The 16,089-nt window shown below is 36.6% G+C and overlaps 1 protein-coding gene across 1 annotated transcript; it reads left to right on the top strand.

Moving 5' to 3' along the window:
• Positions 1–3,186: 3,186 nt before the first annotated feature.
• LOC121774322 (zinc finger MYM-type protein 1-like) lies at positions 3,187–4,767 on the top strand. Its single transcript, XM_042171216.1, has 2 exons — positions 3,187–4,130; positions 4,755–4,767. Exons 1-2 carry the CDS (start codon positions 3,187–3,189, stop codon positions 4,765–4,767), a joined length of 957 nt encoding a protein of 318 aa, XP_042027150.1.
• The last annotated feature ends 11,322 nt before the right edge of the window (positions 4,768–16,089 follow it).

Here is a 16,089-nt window from a genome sequence, read left to right as displayed (position 1 = left end):
AACAAAACAATAAATATTAGTACAATATAATAAGAATCATACAAAAAAGTGCTTAAAGCAATAATTCAGTAATGCAATAGGTGAATGTAGTGCATGTGTTACAAGCCACCAAATGACATATATTTATAGCCATCGATTTAAATTGTATCCATTAATTCTCAATTTGTAACGGCACTAATATTAAATGGTGCAACAAACAAATCAATTATTAGGAAAATAAAAATAATTATTAACTAAATAAAATTGACATCATGAAATTAGCACCGTTCTATATAAAAATAATCATGATTACAGTAAAAATAAACCAAATAATGTTGTATAATAGTTAATCATTATTACATCTAGTTATAAAAATAAACTAAATGATTTTGTAACTGAATGAGTTAATTGGAATTGTTAATTCAGTTTATAACATAAAGTTTAAGATTCACTATTTATGCATAATTGATGATTTATATTAATGTTTGTTACACGTTTATTAACAATTGTCTACAAATTAAGCCCATTTAATTATTTTCCCTAACCATTAGCGGTTACATCAGTTGTGGTCATGGAATCCGTTACATGATTTAGGAGTACTTGATAGATATAGAGTCATTTAATAATTTTGATTAATAAGACTAATAATTTGGAGTTGCAAAGGTGGTATCCGAATATATCTAGGGAATACATATATATATTTGTTAATATAGGGAACACATATATATTGGCTAATTGATGACTTTTGAATATAGGCAATACATATATATTGGCTAATTGATTGAACGTCACATCTCAAATACTCAAAACTCATAAATATTTGTAATTACTATTTATAATCTAAATTCATTAGGAAAATGATGTTTATAGACTAATTTTTTTCATGACATTTATTACATTCCAGTTACTATCTAGATTTGCCCCAAAGTTTTAAATATTGAAATTTATACCCAAAACTAATAAATAACTCAAAATTAAGACCAAAACTCGTATTTTATATATGTATAGATTAGTATAGTTGCACAATAAGGGTCACTTTTTGTTGTTAGCATAACCACAATAGACCAGCCGCAGCGGCCGCCGTGTTGTGCGGCGCAGCCGTAGCGGCCTATTGCAAGCTGGAGGGGAGCCGTGGCGCATGGGGGACAGCCGAGTATCCAGCGGAGCCATGTGGCAGGCGGCGGGCGAGAAGGCGGTGCGGCGGCGGTATTTTCTTTAATTTTTTTATTTTTTAGTTTTTATCTATAAAATATTTATTCCCAAATTATTTTTTTCATTGCATTCCATTCTATTTATTTTTGTCCAATTAATTTTGTTCTAGTCAGATTACAATATATCAACAATTAAAAAAAATGTGAGGCGTGGTTGTTACGTGGCTGGACAAGTTTTATGTGGCTGAGGCATGGATGTGATGACTAGGCAGACAAATTTTTTTGGTGACTGAAGCGTGACTGTTCCACTATTGTGGACACTCTTATTGTTCATCCCACTAAAAGAGTGTCATTTTATATTTTACTATAAATAGAAGTAGGTATCACCATTTATTAATTCATTTAACTCACATTTTATTATAAACTAATATACAAAAAGTGAGATTCATACTAAATTTTTCCATCATTTGTCATACATTTCTTAAATCTTGTGGAGTCAACTATGGACTCCCATTCCGATACAGAGGGATTGAGTAACTATTTTTACTTTTGTATCGTAAATTTTTACGAAATGACAATTCATGATCTCCTATGGGGATATTTCTTTGTGGTTATTGTTTTGAGTTTTTATTTAATGGAATAAAATAGGTACTACCTTCGTCCCTTAATAATTGTCACTCTTATTGTGGGCACAAGTTTTAAAAAATGTAAAGAAAAGTTGGTTGAAAAAGTTAATGGAATGTGGAACCTATTTTTTTATATTGGTTTTATAATCACTACAAAAAACTCACAATTTAGTGACGGAATTTTTCGTTACTATTCAGCGAAATTTAGGTACAGATTTAGTGACAGATTAGGTACTGACAGATCCGTCAATAATAATAAGCTTGTCGGTAAAAAATATTAGTGTCGAACAAATCCGTCACTAAATTTACAATGACGGAAATCAAAGGCGGCCGCCATGGTAAATTCGGATTATTGACGGACTATTTGTCACGAATTAGTGACTGACATTTTTCAATTGCTTATCCGTCACTAATCCCTGAAATTTCCGTTGCCATCACTAATTAGCATTTTTTTTAGTGAATAAAATGTGAGTGAAGTGAGTTCGTGGAATTTGAGACCTACTTACCATTTATGGTAAAAATGGAGTGTGACAATTATTGTGGGACTAATCGAAATGGAAAAGAGTGACAATTATTGTGGGACGGAGGGAGTAATAGGTAGCTGAAATTAAAAAACTATAACGAGAATTAATACGAATAAAAACTACAATAATTATACGTATCTGGAGAGTGAGATGACAGAGACCATGTGTTGTTCTAATGGTCACGCCTCAATAAAACAACACTTGCTTCATTATATTAAAATTATCTCAAACATTTTGGCTCACAACTTATAAAGTGGAGTATTCTCCAACAATGGTTGCCTTTTTAATTATTCAGAGAAACCCTTCACACATGCTCCATTCTGGTCCCCCCACTAATTCTTAAAAAACTTAGGGGTATTTTAGTAATTTCACAATAATTATAATTTATAATAAATATAATATTAGAGATAGGTTTTAGAAAAATATATATGAATCGTGCCTCTTAATTTAGCGTATTCATTCTGCCGTTCCAATCCAAGTCTGAATTTAGCGTATTCATTCTGCCGTTCCAAGTCTGAAATCTGGTAAACTAGAACTAGGTATATTCAAAACTCAAATATAATTTAATTAATTTTTCTACATAGGTTGTTTTTTTGTTTGGCTGCAATAATAATTCAAAGGGGGAGAAAGAAGATAGCTTATGTAATTCAATGGCTACGGACTACGGTGGTTCTGTAGTTGGAATTTTATAACTCCAATTCTTTATTTGATGTGTGTGTTAATAGTTTTGCATACAGAAAATATCAAATATTTTGAACTTAATCAGTGTTGACTATTTTTGTAGGTATATGGATCGTTATTTCAAGAAACTTTCTTCCGTTGATTCTTCATCAGTTGATATTATTAAAGAGATTGCAAGTGATTGCAAGTGATGAAATAAGCACAGGAAGAGGACTAAATCAAGAAATGTCATTGAAGCGACCTGGAGATACTCGTTGGAGTTCACATTACGGTACTCTTGTCAACTTGATACACTTATATTCTTCTATTGTTGATGTTCTTGAGTATGTTGGGGAGAATGGTCATGACGATTCAATAAGGGCTGAAGCTGATGATGTGCTAGAAATTATAAATAGTTTTGAGTTTGTCTTTGTGTTATATCTTATGAAGCAAATCTTGGGAATCACACATGAACTCTCCCAAGTGCTACAAAAGAAAGATCAAGACATTGTTAATGCGATGAATCTTGTCAAGGTAGCAAAATCACGTCTGCAAATAATGAGGGAAAAAGATTGGGATGTATTGCTTGCTGATGTTTCTAAGTTTTGTAGCAAATATGAACTGGATGTGCTTGACATGGAAGATGAGTTTGTAGCTCGAAAAAAAGGAAGACGTAGAGCTGAGAAAATGAAGAATCTCCACTATTATCGAGTTGAGCTCTTTTGTTCTGTTATTGACTTGCAAGCTCAAGAGTTGAATCAACGTTTTGATGAAGTCAACGCAGACTTAGTTTTATGCATGTCATGTTTTGATCCTAGGGATTTATTTTCTGCATTTGATTTGGAGAAGCTGCTTCGTCTTGCACGGTATTATCCTTCTGAATTTTCTGAAGTTGCTTTGTCCGAGCTTAAAAGTCAACTTGAGAACTTTATTTTCAATGTGCGCATAGATGAAAAGTTTTCACAAATATCAGGAATCAGTGGTCTTTCTCAAAAGATGGTTTCTACAAGGAAACATGAAGTTTTTCCAATGGTTTATTCATTAGTTAAGTTGTCATTGATCTTACCAGTTGCCACTGCATCAGTAGAAAGAGTCTTTTCAGCAATGAAGATCATCAAGACTTCTCTACGTAATAGCATGGGAGACCAACTATTGAATGATTGCTTAGTTCCTTACATCGAAAAGGATGTGTTTGCTAAAATTACCAATGAAACTATTATGCAGCGGTTTCAGAAGATGAAGAATAGAAGACAAATGTTATGATGTGATTGCATTTGACTTTTACATTTTGAACCTTATAATTTAATTTATGTACTTTTTTTTTAAGTTTAATTTTGGACCCCCCGTTATGAAATCTCTGGCTCCGCCACTGATTCCAAATATTGTAAATTCGTACCTTAGCTAAAAGAAATCATTATTTTAACTTAAAGTTAATGTTGAATATATTCCATTTTAAATCATTATTTTAACTTAAAGTTAATGTAGAATATATTCCATTTTAATTTAATAAAGAAAAAATAATGCATCTATAATTAAGTGTCCAAATTTTTTGTTAAATCTGAAAGACTATACCACCTCACCCCATATGGGGCGATTCGGAAACCTTAAAATCTCAAAGAAATCCATCATACATCTCAAGGTAAACAAAACTCTTTCAACCATATTTTCACTATTTTTTGTTTTATTTTAAACTCGATCAAATAAATAAACATTATCATTCATAAATAAAGATTTAGAAGTTAAATTAGGAGCTTATAATTCATCTTTACTTATAATTACACTTGTATCTCTAATCCTCTTTTTTCGTGTTGCAGAACGGCGATCTGAGCTCGGACTTCACTATAGAAGTCGTTATTTGTTGGGGAAAACTGGAATTACAAGAGATAAACAATACCGGGCGTAATACAACCCAAGAAGGAAGAACTAAAAATTGAAAATTATAATGAAATCGAAACTGTAAACTGGAAATAAACTTAGCCGAGTCGAGGAGGCCTCTTTCCGCAAGACGAGATACGCCCCGGTAGTGCTCTCGGTTTGGCGTGTCGTCCCCAAAGATAAAACGGCTACGTCTCTGGTGAAGCAGCACCGCAATCAACAGAGCTCCGGCGAACTGGAAGAGGAGAGGGCAGAGCTTTCGGGAAGAAAGACAATGCAGAGAGAGTATGATGCTTGTGAGTATGTGAATGTTATTCTGTTCGTTCTAATGCAAGGAATGACTAGCCTATTTATAGGCTTGGTCCACTGTGGGGGTCAACTCAGCCTTGATGGCCGTCATCATGGCTCATTATGGCGGGACTGTAACCGCCGGCCGTTACGAGTTTGAAAGCTGGAGTGGTCGACGTTGAATCTAAACGCTGTACACGCCCTAGTTCAACCGTCACATGTGGACTTCGTGACTTAATCAAGACACTGATCAAGCCATCGCTCAAGGCGCAGCAGGCCGAGTTGATCAGGCTGCTGATCAAGGCGCAGCATGTCGAGTTGATTAGGCTGCTGCCCAAAACTGAGGTGGTCCAAAACATTAAGTCTGGATCCAGGGACAAGCCCAAGAACAAAGCCCAAAGACCAATTGCCAAGATCCAAGATCAAAGATCCAAGTCCAAGGGGAAGGGCTCGGGCTCGGGCTCGGGCACGGGCACGGGCACGGCTCGGCTCGGCACGCGTGTGAGCGCGTGTGGGCTCTTTCACCCATCTTAGTCCACGATAATTACTAAGTGTAATTAGTCACTCAATAAATACACATTTAAAGTTGTGTCTCATCTCCTATGTGGGATAATTAACACAAGTTAATTATTCCCTACACTTTCAACTCATAGCTTTATCAAAAACTACAATGTGACCAACTTTAATCCACTATTTCTCACTCACCGAAAATTAAATGTCTCGTCACATTTATTATTGGTCAAACTTCATTGACCGGACATCTTAAAATCAAGATTCCAACAATCCCCCACATGAGTGGAAATAGCCAATTGCATATGCATGCAGACACAAGCTCAACCCTCACGAGGTATATAAGCATAAGGATAGGTAGTTTTTGGCTTTGAACCCTCCATAGTCGACACCATCAGATACACATGCGGCTTAGTAGCGCGATGCTTTGAACTAATCCCCTACGGCGTGCACCGAGACAATGGTGTTAACGCTTAAACACCTCAACCTCATCTGTTCTCACGTTTTATGTCCATTGCAGTCTTGGACACCACTTTGGATTCATAAGTGTGTTTTATGGAGCGACCACACTTCGCACTTATATAGGTGATTCTTAGTTAAGTACCTTGCCATACTCGGTCTCTTTGAGAACTCCATCTCTTTGAGATCCTTAAGAACCATTAAAAGTCATAGACTTAGCCTTACCACTTAGGCAGATTTTTCAACACTCTATTGCTCTTTAGGGAATAGATATAGTGAGTGTTTCTCATGAACTCTCATAGCTTAGTTGTCCCTTTGAACCAAGTTCTTGGGATCTCCAGTCATCATGGTTGGGTTACCACTATGACAATTCTTTAGTTTGTGGATTTCAAACCCATTCCCTCTAGCAACTTATTCATTTGATCACGGTTTAACCCTTTGGTTAGCGGATCTGCTAGATTATCTATTGACTTCACATAGTCAATTGTAATCACCCCTGTTGTGATCAAATGTCTCATGGTATTATGTCGTCGACGTATATGTCAAGACTTACCGTTATAGAAGCCATTGTTTGCCCTTCCAATAGCCGTTTGGCTATCGCAGTGGATCAGCACTGGTGGCACTGGTTTAAACCAATATGGAATATCTTCAAGGAAGTTCTTAAGCCACTCGGCTTCCTCACCAGCCTTATCTAAGGCAATGAACTCCGATTCCAGTGTTGATCGGGCTATACATGTCTGTTTTGTGGATTTCCACGATACAGCACCACCCCCAATAGTAAAGATGTATCCACTTGTTGAAAGTGAGTCCCTATTGTCGGATATCCAATTTGCATCACAGTACTATTCAAGTAACGGGGGGTATCTCGATAAGTGTAGCCCATGATTTTGAGTATGTTTTAAATATCTCAAAACCCTCACAAGAGCTCTCCAATGCTCGTTGCTTGGATTGCTCGTGTAACGACTCAACTTGTTCACAGCACAAGCAATGTCAGGTCGAGTGCAATTAGTCAAGTACATAATGCACTCGATGACCCGTGCATACTCTTCTTGTGCAACGGGCTCGCCTTTGTTCTTGCTCAAGTGAACGTCGAGTTCAATTGGAGTCTTAACCGGCACGCCATCGTAGGCTTTGAATTTATTCAATATCTTCTCAACATAATGTGATTGTGTTAAGATGATTCCATCAGACGTTCTTAGAATCTTCATTCCAAGAATTACATCGGCTAGACCCATGTCTTTCATGTCAAAGTTTCTCTTTAACATGGCCTTTGTATCGTTAATACTTGAGTGTTGCTACCCAAGATTAACTTATCATCAACGTATAGACACACTATAACATGGTCGTTATTAGTGCTCTTGATGTAGACACATTTGTCGCACTCGTTGATTTTAAACCCATTTGATAACATCACATTATCAAACTTCAAGTGTCATTGCTATGGTGCTTGTTTCAATCCATATAGAGACTTTACGAGCTTGCATACATTTTTCTCTTGTCCAGGTACTACAAACCCTTCGGGTTGCTCCATATAGATTTCATCTTCTAGTTCACCATTTAAAAATGCGGTTTTTACATCCATTTGATGAATCTCAAGATTGTGCAATGCAGCACTAGCGAGAAGCACTCGGATAGATGTAATCCTTGTTACAGGTGAATAGGTATCGAAGAAGTCATGTCCTTCCTTTTGTTTAAAACCCTATACTACTAGTCGAGCTTTATACTTATCCACTGTTCCATCGGCCTTAAATTTCCTTTTAAGTACCCATTTACAACCTAGAGGTTTCGCACCTTCAGGTAGATCTACCAACACCCAAGTGTGGTTTAGGAAAATTGAATCAATTTCGCTTTGAGCAGCTTCTCTCCAATGTAGCCCGTCTGGGCCATCGAAGGCTACTTTTATAGATGTCGGTTCTTCATCTAACATAAAAGCAATGTAGTCAGGACCAAATATTTTTGGTGTTCTGACCCTACTACCACGTCTTAGTACTGTATCCTTTGGATCGGGCCTTGCACGCTTGCGCGTTTCAGGTTCCTCATCCGCTGATTTAGAACTAGTGGTTTCATCCTCAATTCTTGTCTCAGAATTGGATGCTACGTTTTCCTTCCTTTTGCAAGGAAACATATTTTCAAGAAATACCGCGTTTCTTGACTCAATTGTTGTTCCCAAGGTCACAGTCGGTATTTCAGACTTGTGGATAACAAATCGATATGCACTACTGTTAAGTGCATATCCAATGAAGATACAGTCAACTGTTTTAGGTCCAATTGTAACTTCCTTGGGCGGAGGAACCATCACCTTTGCCAAACACCCCCACACTTTGAGGTATTTGTAGGATGGCTTCCTTTCCTTCCACAACTCATATGGAGTAACATCTTTTCCTTTGGGAGGGATTTTATTCAAGATATAGTTGGCTGTCAAAACAGCTTCCCCCCACATGTTATGTGGTAATCCTGAAGTCAGAAGCAGTGCATTCATTATCTCTTTTAGAGTTCGATTTTTGCGTTCTGCAACACCATTAGATTGTGGTGAATATGGTGCAGTCGTTTGATGGATTATACCACTTGCGTTGCATAACTCCTCAAACGGGGCTACATATTCGCCTCCTCTATCGCTTCGAATCGTTTTGATTTTACAACCAAGTTGATTCTCAACTTCGTTCTTATAATTTTGGTACGCTTCTATTGCTTCATCTTTACTTCTTAAAAGATAAATGTAGCAATACCTTGTGCAATCATCTATGAAAGTGATAAAATACTTTTTACCACCTCTAGTTTGCACCATCTTTAAATCACATACGTCCGTGTGAATTAATTCAAGGGGTTTTGTGCTTCGTTCAACCGAGTGAAACGACAAATTAGTCATTTTTACTTCAAGACAAATTTCACATTTATCTTGGTTATCCACTTCATTAGCCTTTAGTAAATCTAAATTCACTAATCTTGTAATGGCTTTTGAATTTACATGTCTCAATCTACAATGCCACAAGTTTGAATACTCAATCAAGTAAGAGCAAGTAGACGCATTGTTATTGATAACCAAAGGCTTGGGACCATGGCGCGTAGCCACGCTAAGCTTGAAAAGCCCATCGGTTACATAACCTTTTCCGAGGGATTTTCCAAACTTATACAAAACAAACCTATCGGATTCAAATACAAGTTTAAAACCCTTATTAACTAGTATAGATCCAGAGACTAGGTTCTTTCGGATGTCGGGCACATGCAGCACATCCTTCAGCGTGACAGAGACGCCATGCGTCATTTTGAGGATCACATCTCCAGTTCCTTTGACTTCGGATGACGCTTGATTCCCCATGTTGATCTTCCTCCCATCAACAGGATTGTAAGTTGAAAATTTACTCCTATCGGCACAAACATGAGAAGTTGCTCCAGTGTCGATGTACCAGCCTCCCTTGTTTTCAATCAAGTTGGCCTCTTCAGTGACCACAGCGATGAGGTCATTTTCGTCCCAGTCTTTGAACTCTTTTTTAACGACGTGGGCTGCCGGCTTCTTCTTCTTGCTGCAGCAGTCTTTGGCAAAGTGGCCAGTTTTGCCACACTTGAAGCATTCGCCTTCAAATTTCTTTGCAGGCTGATTTCCTTTCCCTTTATCCTTTTGACTTGGACGAGGACGTTTGTTGGAGGGACCGCCCCGCTCCAACAAGTTGGCCTTGGCTTCAAAGGGGCCATGGCCTCTAGCCTTTTGGTCGTTTTTGCGCACGTCAGATTCAATGCGCAATTTCACGATCATTTCTTCAAGGGTCATCTCCTTTCGCTTGTGCTTAAGGTAGCTCTTGAAGTCCTTCCAACTAGGTGGGAGCTTCTCAATTATTGTGCCAGAAGTAAAAGCTTCCGGCAAGTTCATCCCCTCGGCGGCGAGTTCGTGGATGATAATTTGAAACTCTTGTACTTAGTCTATCACTGGTCTTGAATCGACCATTTTGTAGTCCAAGTACTTAGCTATTACAAATTTCTTAGTACCGGCATCATTGCTATGGTACTTCTTCTCTACGTTCTCCCACATTTGTTTAGATGTGGTGACATTAGAGTATACATTGTAGAGGCTATCATCTAGTGCACTTAAAATAAAGTTTTTACATAGATAATCCCCTTTGTGCCATGCGTCGTAGTCGGAGAAGACCTCCAGTCTGGTCTCTTGATCGCTTCGCTTGGGTGGATCGTCTTCCTTGAGGAAGTACACGACCCCCAATGTTGTCAAGTAGAACAACATTTTATGTTGCCACCTCTTGAAGTTAGATCCTCCAAACTTGGAGGGCTTCTCAGCGGGCGGCATCATTCTCGGCATCAAAGGCACCGAGCTTGGTCCATGATATGAACCATTCAAGTTGACTCCACTTGAACGAGCAACGTGGTTGGGCATAGAGCCCCCACCATTCATGTTGGGCATAGATCCCGCCATGGTCGTACCAGCCCTGAAGGAACCACCACCCGCGTGAGACCCGAAGGCCCCAGCATTCGTGTGAGACCCGAAGGCCCTAGCACTCGATCCATTAAAGGATCCGAAGGAACCACTAAAAGTGGAACCAACCGATCCACTCGAGGTGGATCCACCAGTGGGCCCAAGGGGGTTAACAAACTCCCAAGTGGGCATCATCGTCAGAATGGATAGCGCCCAGGAGTGGATCCACCGTTGTTGATGAAGATGGATAGCGCCCAGGAGTGGGCATCATCGTCAGAATCGACGGTGTGTTGACCGGTGCAGTGGTCAACACGGTGGATGGAGTTGTTGCAGCAGCGGTGGTGGCAGCGACAGTGTTTGATTCAGTCGACATCTCCAGCAAAGGTATTAATTTCGATAGTGATTAATTTAAGTTAAGGTCCGAATCCTTCAACGGCAAGTATATCCCGTCTTGCGATTGTTGGGGAAAACTGGAATTACAAGAGATAAACAATACTGGGCGTAATACAACCCAAGAAGGAAGAACTAAAAACTGAAAATTACAATGAAATTGAAACTGTAAACTGGAAATAAACTTAGCCGAGTCGAGGAGACCTCTTTCCGCAAGACGAGATACGCCCCGATAGTGCTCTCGGTTTGGCGTGTCGTCCCCAAAGATAAAACGGCTACGTCTCTAGTGAAGCAGCACCGCAATCAACAGAGCTCCGGCGAACTGGAAGAGGAGAAGGCAGAGCTTTCGGGAAGAAAGACAATGCAGAGAGAGTATGATGCTTGTGAGTATGTGAATGTTATTCTGTTCGTTCTAATGCAAGGAATGACTAGCCTATTTATAGGCTTGGTCCACTGCGGGGGTCAACTCAGCCTTGATGGCTGTCATCATGGCTCATCATGGCGGGCCTGTAACCGTCGGCCGTTACTAGTTTGAAAGCTGGCTGTCATCATGGCTCATCATTGCGTGACTTGATCAAGACACTGATCAAGCCATCGCTCAAGGCGCAGCAGGCCGAGTTGATCAGGCTACTGATCAAGGCGCAGCATGTCGAGTTGATCAGGCTGCTGCCCAAAACTGAGGTGGTCCAAAAGACCACCCAAAGACCAATTGCCAAGATCCAATGGCAAGGGCAAGGGCACGGCTCGGCTCGGCGCGCGTGTGGGCTCTTTCACCCATCTTAGTCCACGATAATTACTAAGTGTAATTAGTCACTTAATAAATACACATTTAAATATGTGTCTCATCTCCTATGTAGGATAATTAACACTAGTTAATTACTCCCTACACTTTCAACTCATAGTTTTATCAAAAGCTACAATGTGACCAACTTTAATCCACTATTTCTCACTCACCGGGAATCGGATTTGAGAAAGTGAATATACTACGGTCATTTACGCGTAACGTAGATCGACGCTATATCATTTAATTCTCCAAAATTAAATGCCTCATCACATTTATTATTGGTCAAACTTCATTGACCGGACATCTTAAAATCAAGATTCCAACATTATTTACGTCGCAATTAGTGGTAATGTAACTCGAAAACTCGAAATTGTTGCCACACTGAGATCTAATTTTCTGGTGTAAATTAGGATTGACAGTCTTGTTACAGACTTCCAGTTTTGATCGAATTGATGAAAACTATGCTTGCAATATTGCAATTGCTAAAGTTGATGCGTAAATAATATTTTTGCTGATTACATTACTTGTTGCTTGCAATAAGGGTTTCCTAGAAATATAGTACTACTAGAAATAATATAGTACTTTTTTTTAAAGCTATCTAGTTGAAAGGGACGCGTGATGTCGACAGAGATAATTTGCCCGTAAATCTTGATTAGCAATATTACTACTCTATATCAGAGACCCCTATTTATGATTATAAATTGAATTTTTTTCTATGGTGAAAGTTAACGCATAGCAATTCGTTTTGTTGATTATATGATGTGAATTGTTGATTATATGATGTGAATAATTGAATACTTTATAGCAATGTTTTAAAAATCGGACCGGCAAACGAACCGGCGACGTTACTGGTTCACGGTTCAACCGGTCCAACCGGTCGAACCACCCGTCTAACCGTTTTACTGTTGCAAATATATATAAAAATATATTAAATTTAGTAAATGATTTACGATTAATAATATATCACAAAACATTAAACCTTATAGATAATTAGTGGTGTTTAAATATAAATAATATTGAAATTTAGTAAATATATTCAGATATATATATTTAATATTAGTTAGTCTAGATAAAAAATTTAATATTTCATGTATTAAAATAGATAATGTTTATATTAATTTAAGAAAATTTATTTCGTAAAATAATATATAATTAAATACGAATTAAGTACTTATTAATTAGTTTAGATAAGATTATTCATTAATATTAATAGCTAGGGTATATAAATTAAGTATGTAATATAAAAAATTTATTTATAGTAAACAATGAATCTTATATGGTACTAATAATAATATAGGTGGTAAGTAGAGCATCATTAAAATATAAAGGATGATAATTATATATATTATAATTAACAATTATATTAAAGAATAATAAAATTAAAATGAATTATTAGTTTTCTTAGATAAAATTAATGGCTAATGTATAAAAATATTTAATGTTCAAATTGTTCAATGAGCCCATGTGGTGGAGTGGTAGAGGTCTTCTTAACTAGAAGAGAGATCATGAGTTCAACCTCTACCAACAACAAATTTTAAAAAATTTTGAAAAAAAAAATAGAAAACCGGTTTCCGGTTCACGGTCCAACCGGTCCGACCGGCCGGTTCCACCGGTTCACGGCGGTTCAATGCAGTGGTGGTTTAAAGGGGTGAACCGGACCGGAGTACCTACCGGTTCGCGGTTCGACCGGTCGAACCGGCCGGTCCGGTTTTTAAAACATTGCTTTATAGGGTTAATAGCCAAAAAATACACCAACATTTTGTCAATTAAGGGGTGTTCGGTTTGCAAGATTGTATCAGAGATTAAATTTGTAGTGTGTTTGGTTCATGAGATTCAACCCTCACAACTAAATCCTAGATGGATAATAATGGGGTAATTAGTCATAGCTAACCCCCAATGACTAAAATAATCTCACAACTCAATCCTTGATTGTATCTTGGTATTATTTTATCTTGAAAACTGAACACCACCTAAGAGTTTTATAACAAACTTTTAACTAATATAAATTTAACACGATTTCAGTGAATTTCTTTATGATTATTGCAATGATGATGGAGCTAGAAATTTTATATACCTGGGGGCAAAAATATAGATAAAAACATTTTAAGGATTTCATAAGTAGCATATATAAGGCTATTTAAAAAAAATTTAAAAATAATGCTCAAAATAGCATAAATGAATTTTTTTTGAGGTGGGGTCTTGTGAAGCTAATGTACATCCGTCCCTGCTACATCGTTTAAGGGAACCGACAGTCAGATAACGTTAATATTCATGTGCGCTATGTATGATTAAATTTTGGCAAAATTGAATTTTATAGACTACAATGTAAAAGTTTATGTATTTTTTTCACAACATTTAATGTATGTGGTGAAAAATCGAATGGACAAAAATTTGATGCATTTTTTTTGGATATTAGTCTTGCTTTAAATTCATTTATTTATTATTTATTTTGTGGTTATGGAATTTCAGTAATATTCTTTATGATTATTGCAATGATGATGAAACTCTCGTGGGATACCAGCAATGAAGACAACGGCATAGGAATGAGGGTGAGTGAGAGGAGTGGTTTATTGTCTCAAAATGTGGAAGCTTGGTCCATTGCATTGTATGGGACGAGCAAAGATGGTATTAAGTCAAATAGTGATAAGAGTTGCACTTCATCATCAGAAGATTTATATGATGGAAAGATATGTGTGTTATGCTACGATGATCAAAGAAGTTGCTGGTTTATGCCGTGTGGTCATTTTATTACATGGTACACATGTGCCAAGAGGTATGGCGATCTATACACATTTTTCTTTTTTATAGTTCAAATTTTTAATCTCGTGTCATACTGGAGACATACTTGAGATGTTTGACTTGAGATGTTTGACTGTAGGAAGATACTAATATCATCCTAGATATGGAAAGCATATCAAGAATTCTATACTGAAGTAGTGATGAATTTCATCAAATACTCCCTCCGCCACATTAAATATGCAATATTTGAGAATCGACACGAATTTTTATATAGAGTTGTTTTGTGAGTTAATGAAGAGAGATGAAAGTAAGAGAGAAAAACCTGAGATAGAGATGTTTCCATTTTAGGAAACGTTTCATTTTTAATGGGACAATCCAAAAAGGAAAACGTTTCATTTTTAATGGGACAAAGGGAGTATTAGATTAGCCAGAAGTTGTTATATTCCTTACGTCCTTAAAAATAAACTAATTTACAAATGGCATAGGTTTTAATTTGTAATTAGTAAATTAAGATAGAGATGAAAAAAAAAGAGAGATGAAAAATATAGTGTAGGTAGTGATAGTGGAGTGTTGGGTCCACATTATTAGTGGTATGTAATTGATTAAAAGTTTTACATATTTAGACTTGATATAATTTTGGGAACGGTTTAAAATGGTAAAACTAAAAAAAAATATTAGTACGAACGAATATTTAATACTCCACTTAGGACTCATTTTTGGAATATACTTAATTATTGGGACAATATTTCAATGTTTCCAAATATTAATGTGGCATAATTATTACTTTCTTTGGTATTTTCGCAGGGGTTATGATTGAAGAAATCAAGAGTTGTCCAATATGCCGGACAAATATTGACAGTAAAAAAATTGCATATTTTATGAAAACGGCCTTTCGTTTCCTTCGAAGTTTTGTGCATAGAAATTATTACTAGTAAAAATTCGATATAGACTCATATCTAATGAGTAAAATATTATCGATTTGTATTTATAGTACAACTCGTACCTAAAAAAAATATTGCTATGTAAATTTTTTTAAAATTTTGAATATTATTTTATACTGTACAATTCGTACTCCAAATTTTCAAATCAAATTTCCTGAATCCGCATCTGAGACATGACAAAATCAATTATAAAGCTTTTCTTCTCCTACCAAATTTATTTGGAGAAAAAGAGCTGGAGTAGTTATTCAAAGCTGATGTACCCAAAGATTTGCCTTATCAAAAGGTTTTGGATTCAAGATTAACTTCAATATTTTTTTCTGTTCTTGGCCCACATTTATTATATTGGCCATCATTAATTAAGCTAACTATTGATCTATATTCAGTCTGTGATAACACTCTATTGTATGTAAAATCTACTTGACTATTGTATACTTTAAAAATACACTATCAATTTTTTTTATTAACATTATGGTCAGATGTTTCTCAAAATATTTATGGCTCCGTAGTAGCGCGTAGGAAGAATATCCTTCTCCTTTATAATCGTTAAGCACTTAATCAATAAATAAGTATATCACGAGATTTGTGTGGGTTGGCTAAGCAGTAAAAATGTCATAGATTCGGATTTATAGTGGTACAGTTTTTATATTTAAATTCATTTATTCATTAAAAAAATATATCACTAAATTTTCTTACCAATTCTTTTTTCAACTTTTTGGGGGTTGGTTTGCATTAATATCCTATTA

Source organism: Salvia splendens, chromosome 17, assembly GCF_004379255.2.
Source record: "Salvia splendens isolate huo1 chromosome 17, SspV2, whole genome shotgun sequence".
Taxonomy (NCBI): Eukaryota; Viridiplantae; Streptophyta; class Magnoliopsida; order Lamiales; family Lamiaceae; genus Salvia; species Salvia splendens.
The sequence above is the reverse complement of the archived record's forward strand: the minus strand, read 5'-3'. Positions and strand labels throughout refer to the sequence as shown.

Coding starts and splice junctions, on each gene's coding strand:
- LOC121774322 (XM_042171216.1), top strand. CDS start 3,187: ATGTCATTGAAGCGACCTGGAGATACTCGTTGGAGTTCACATTACGGT.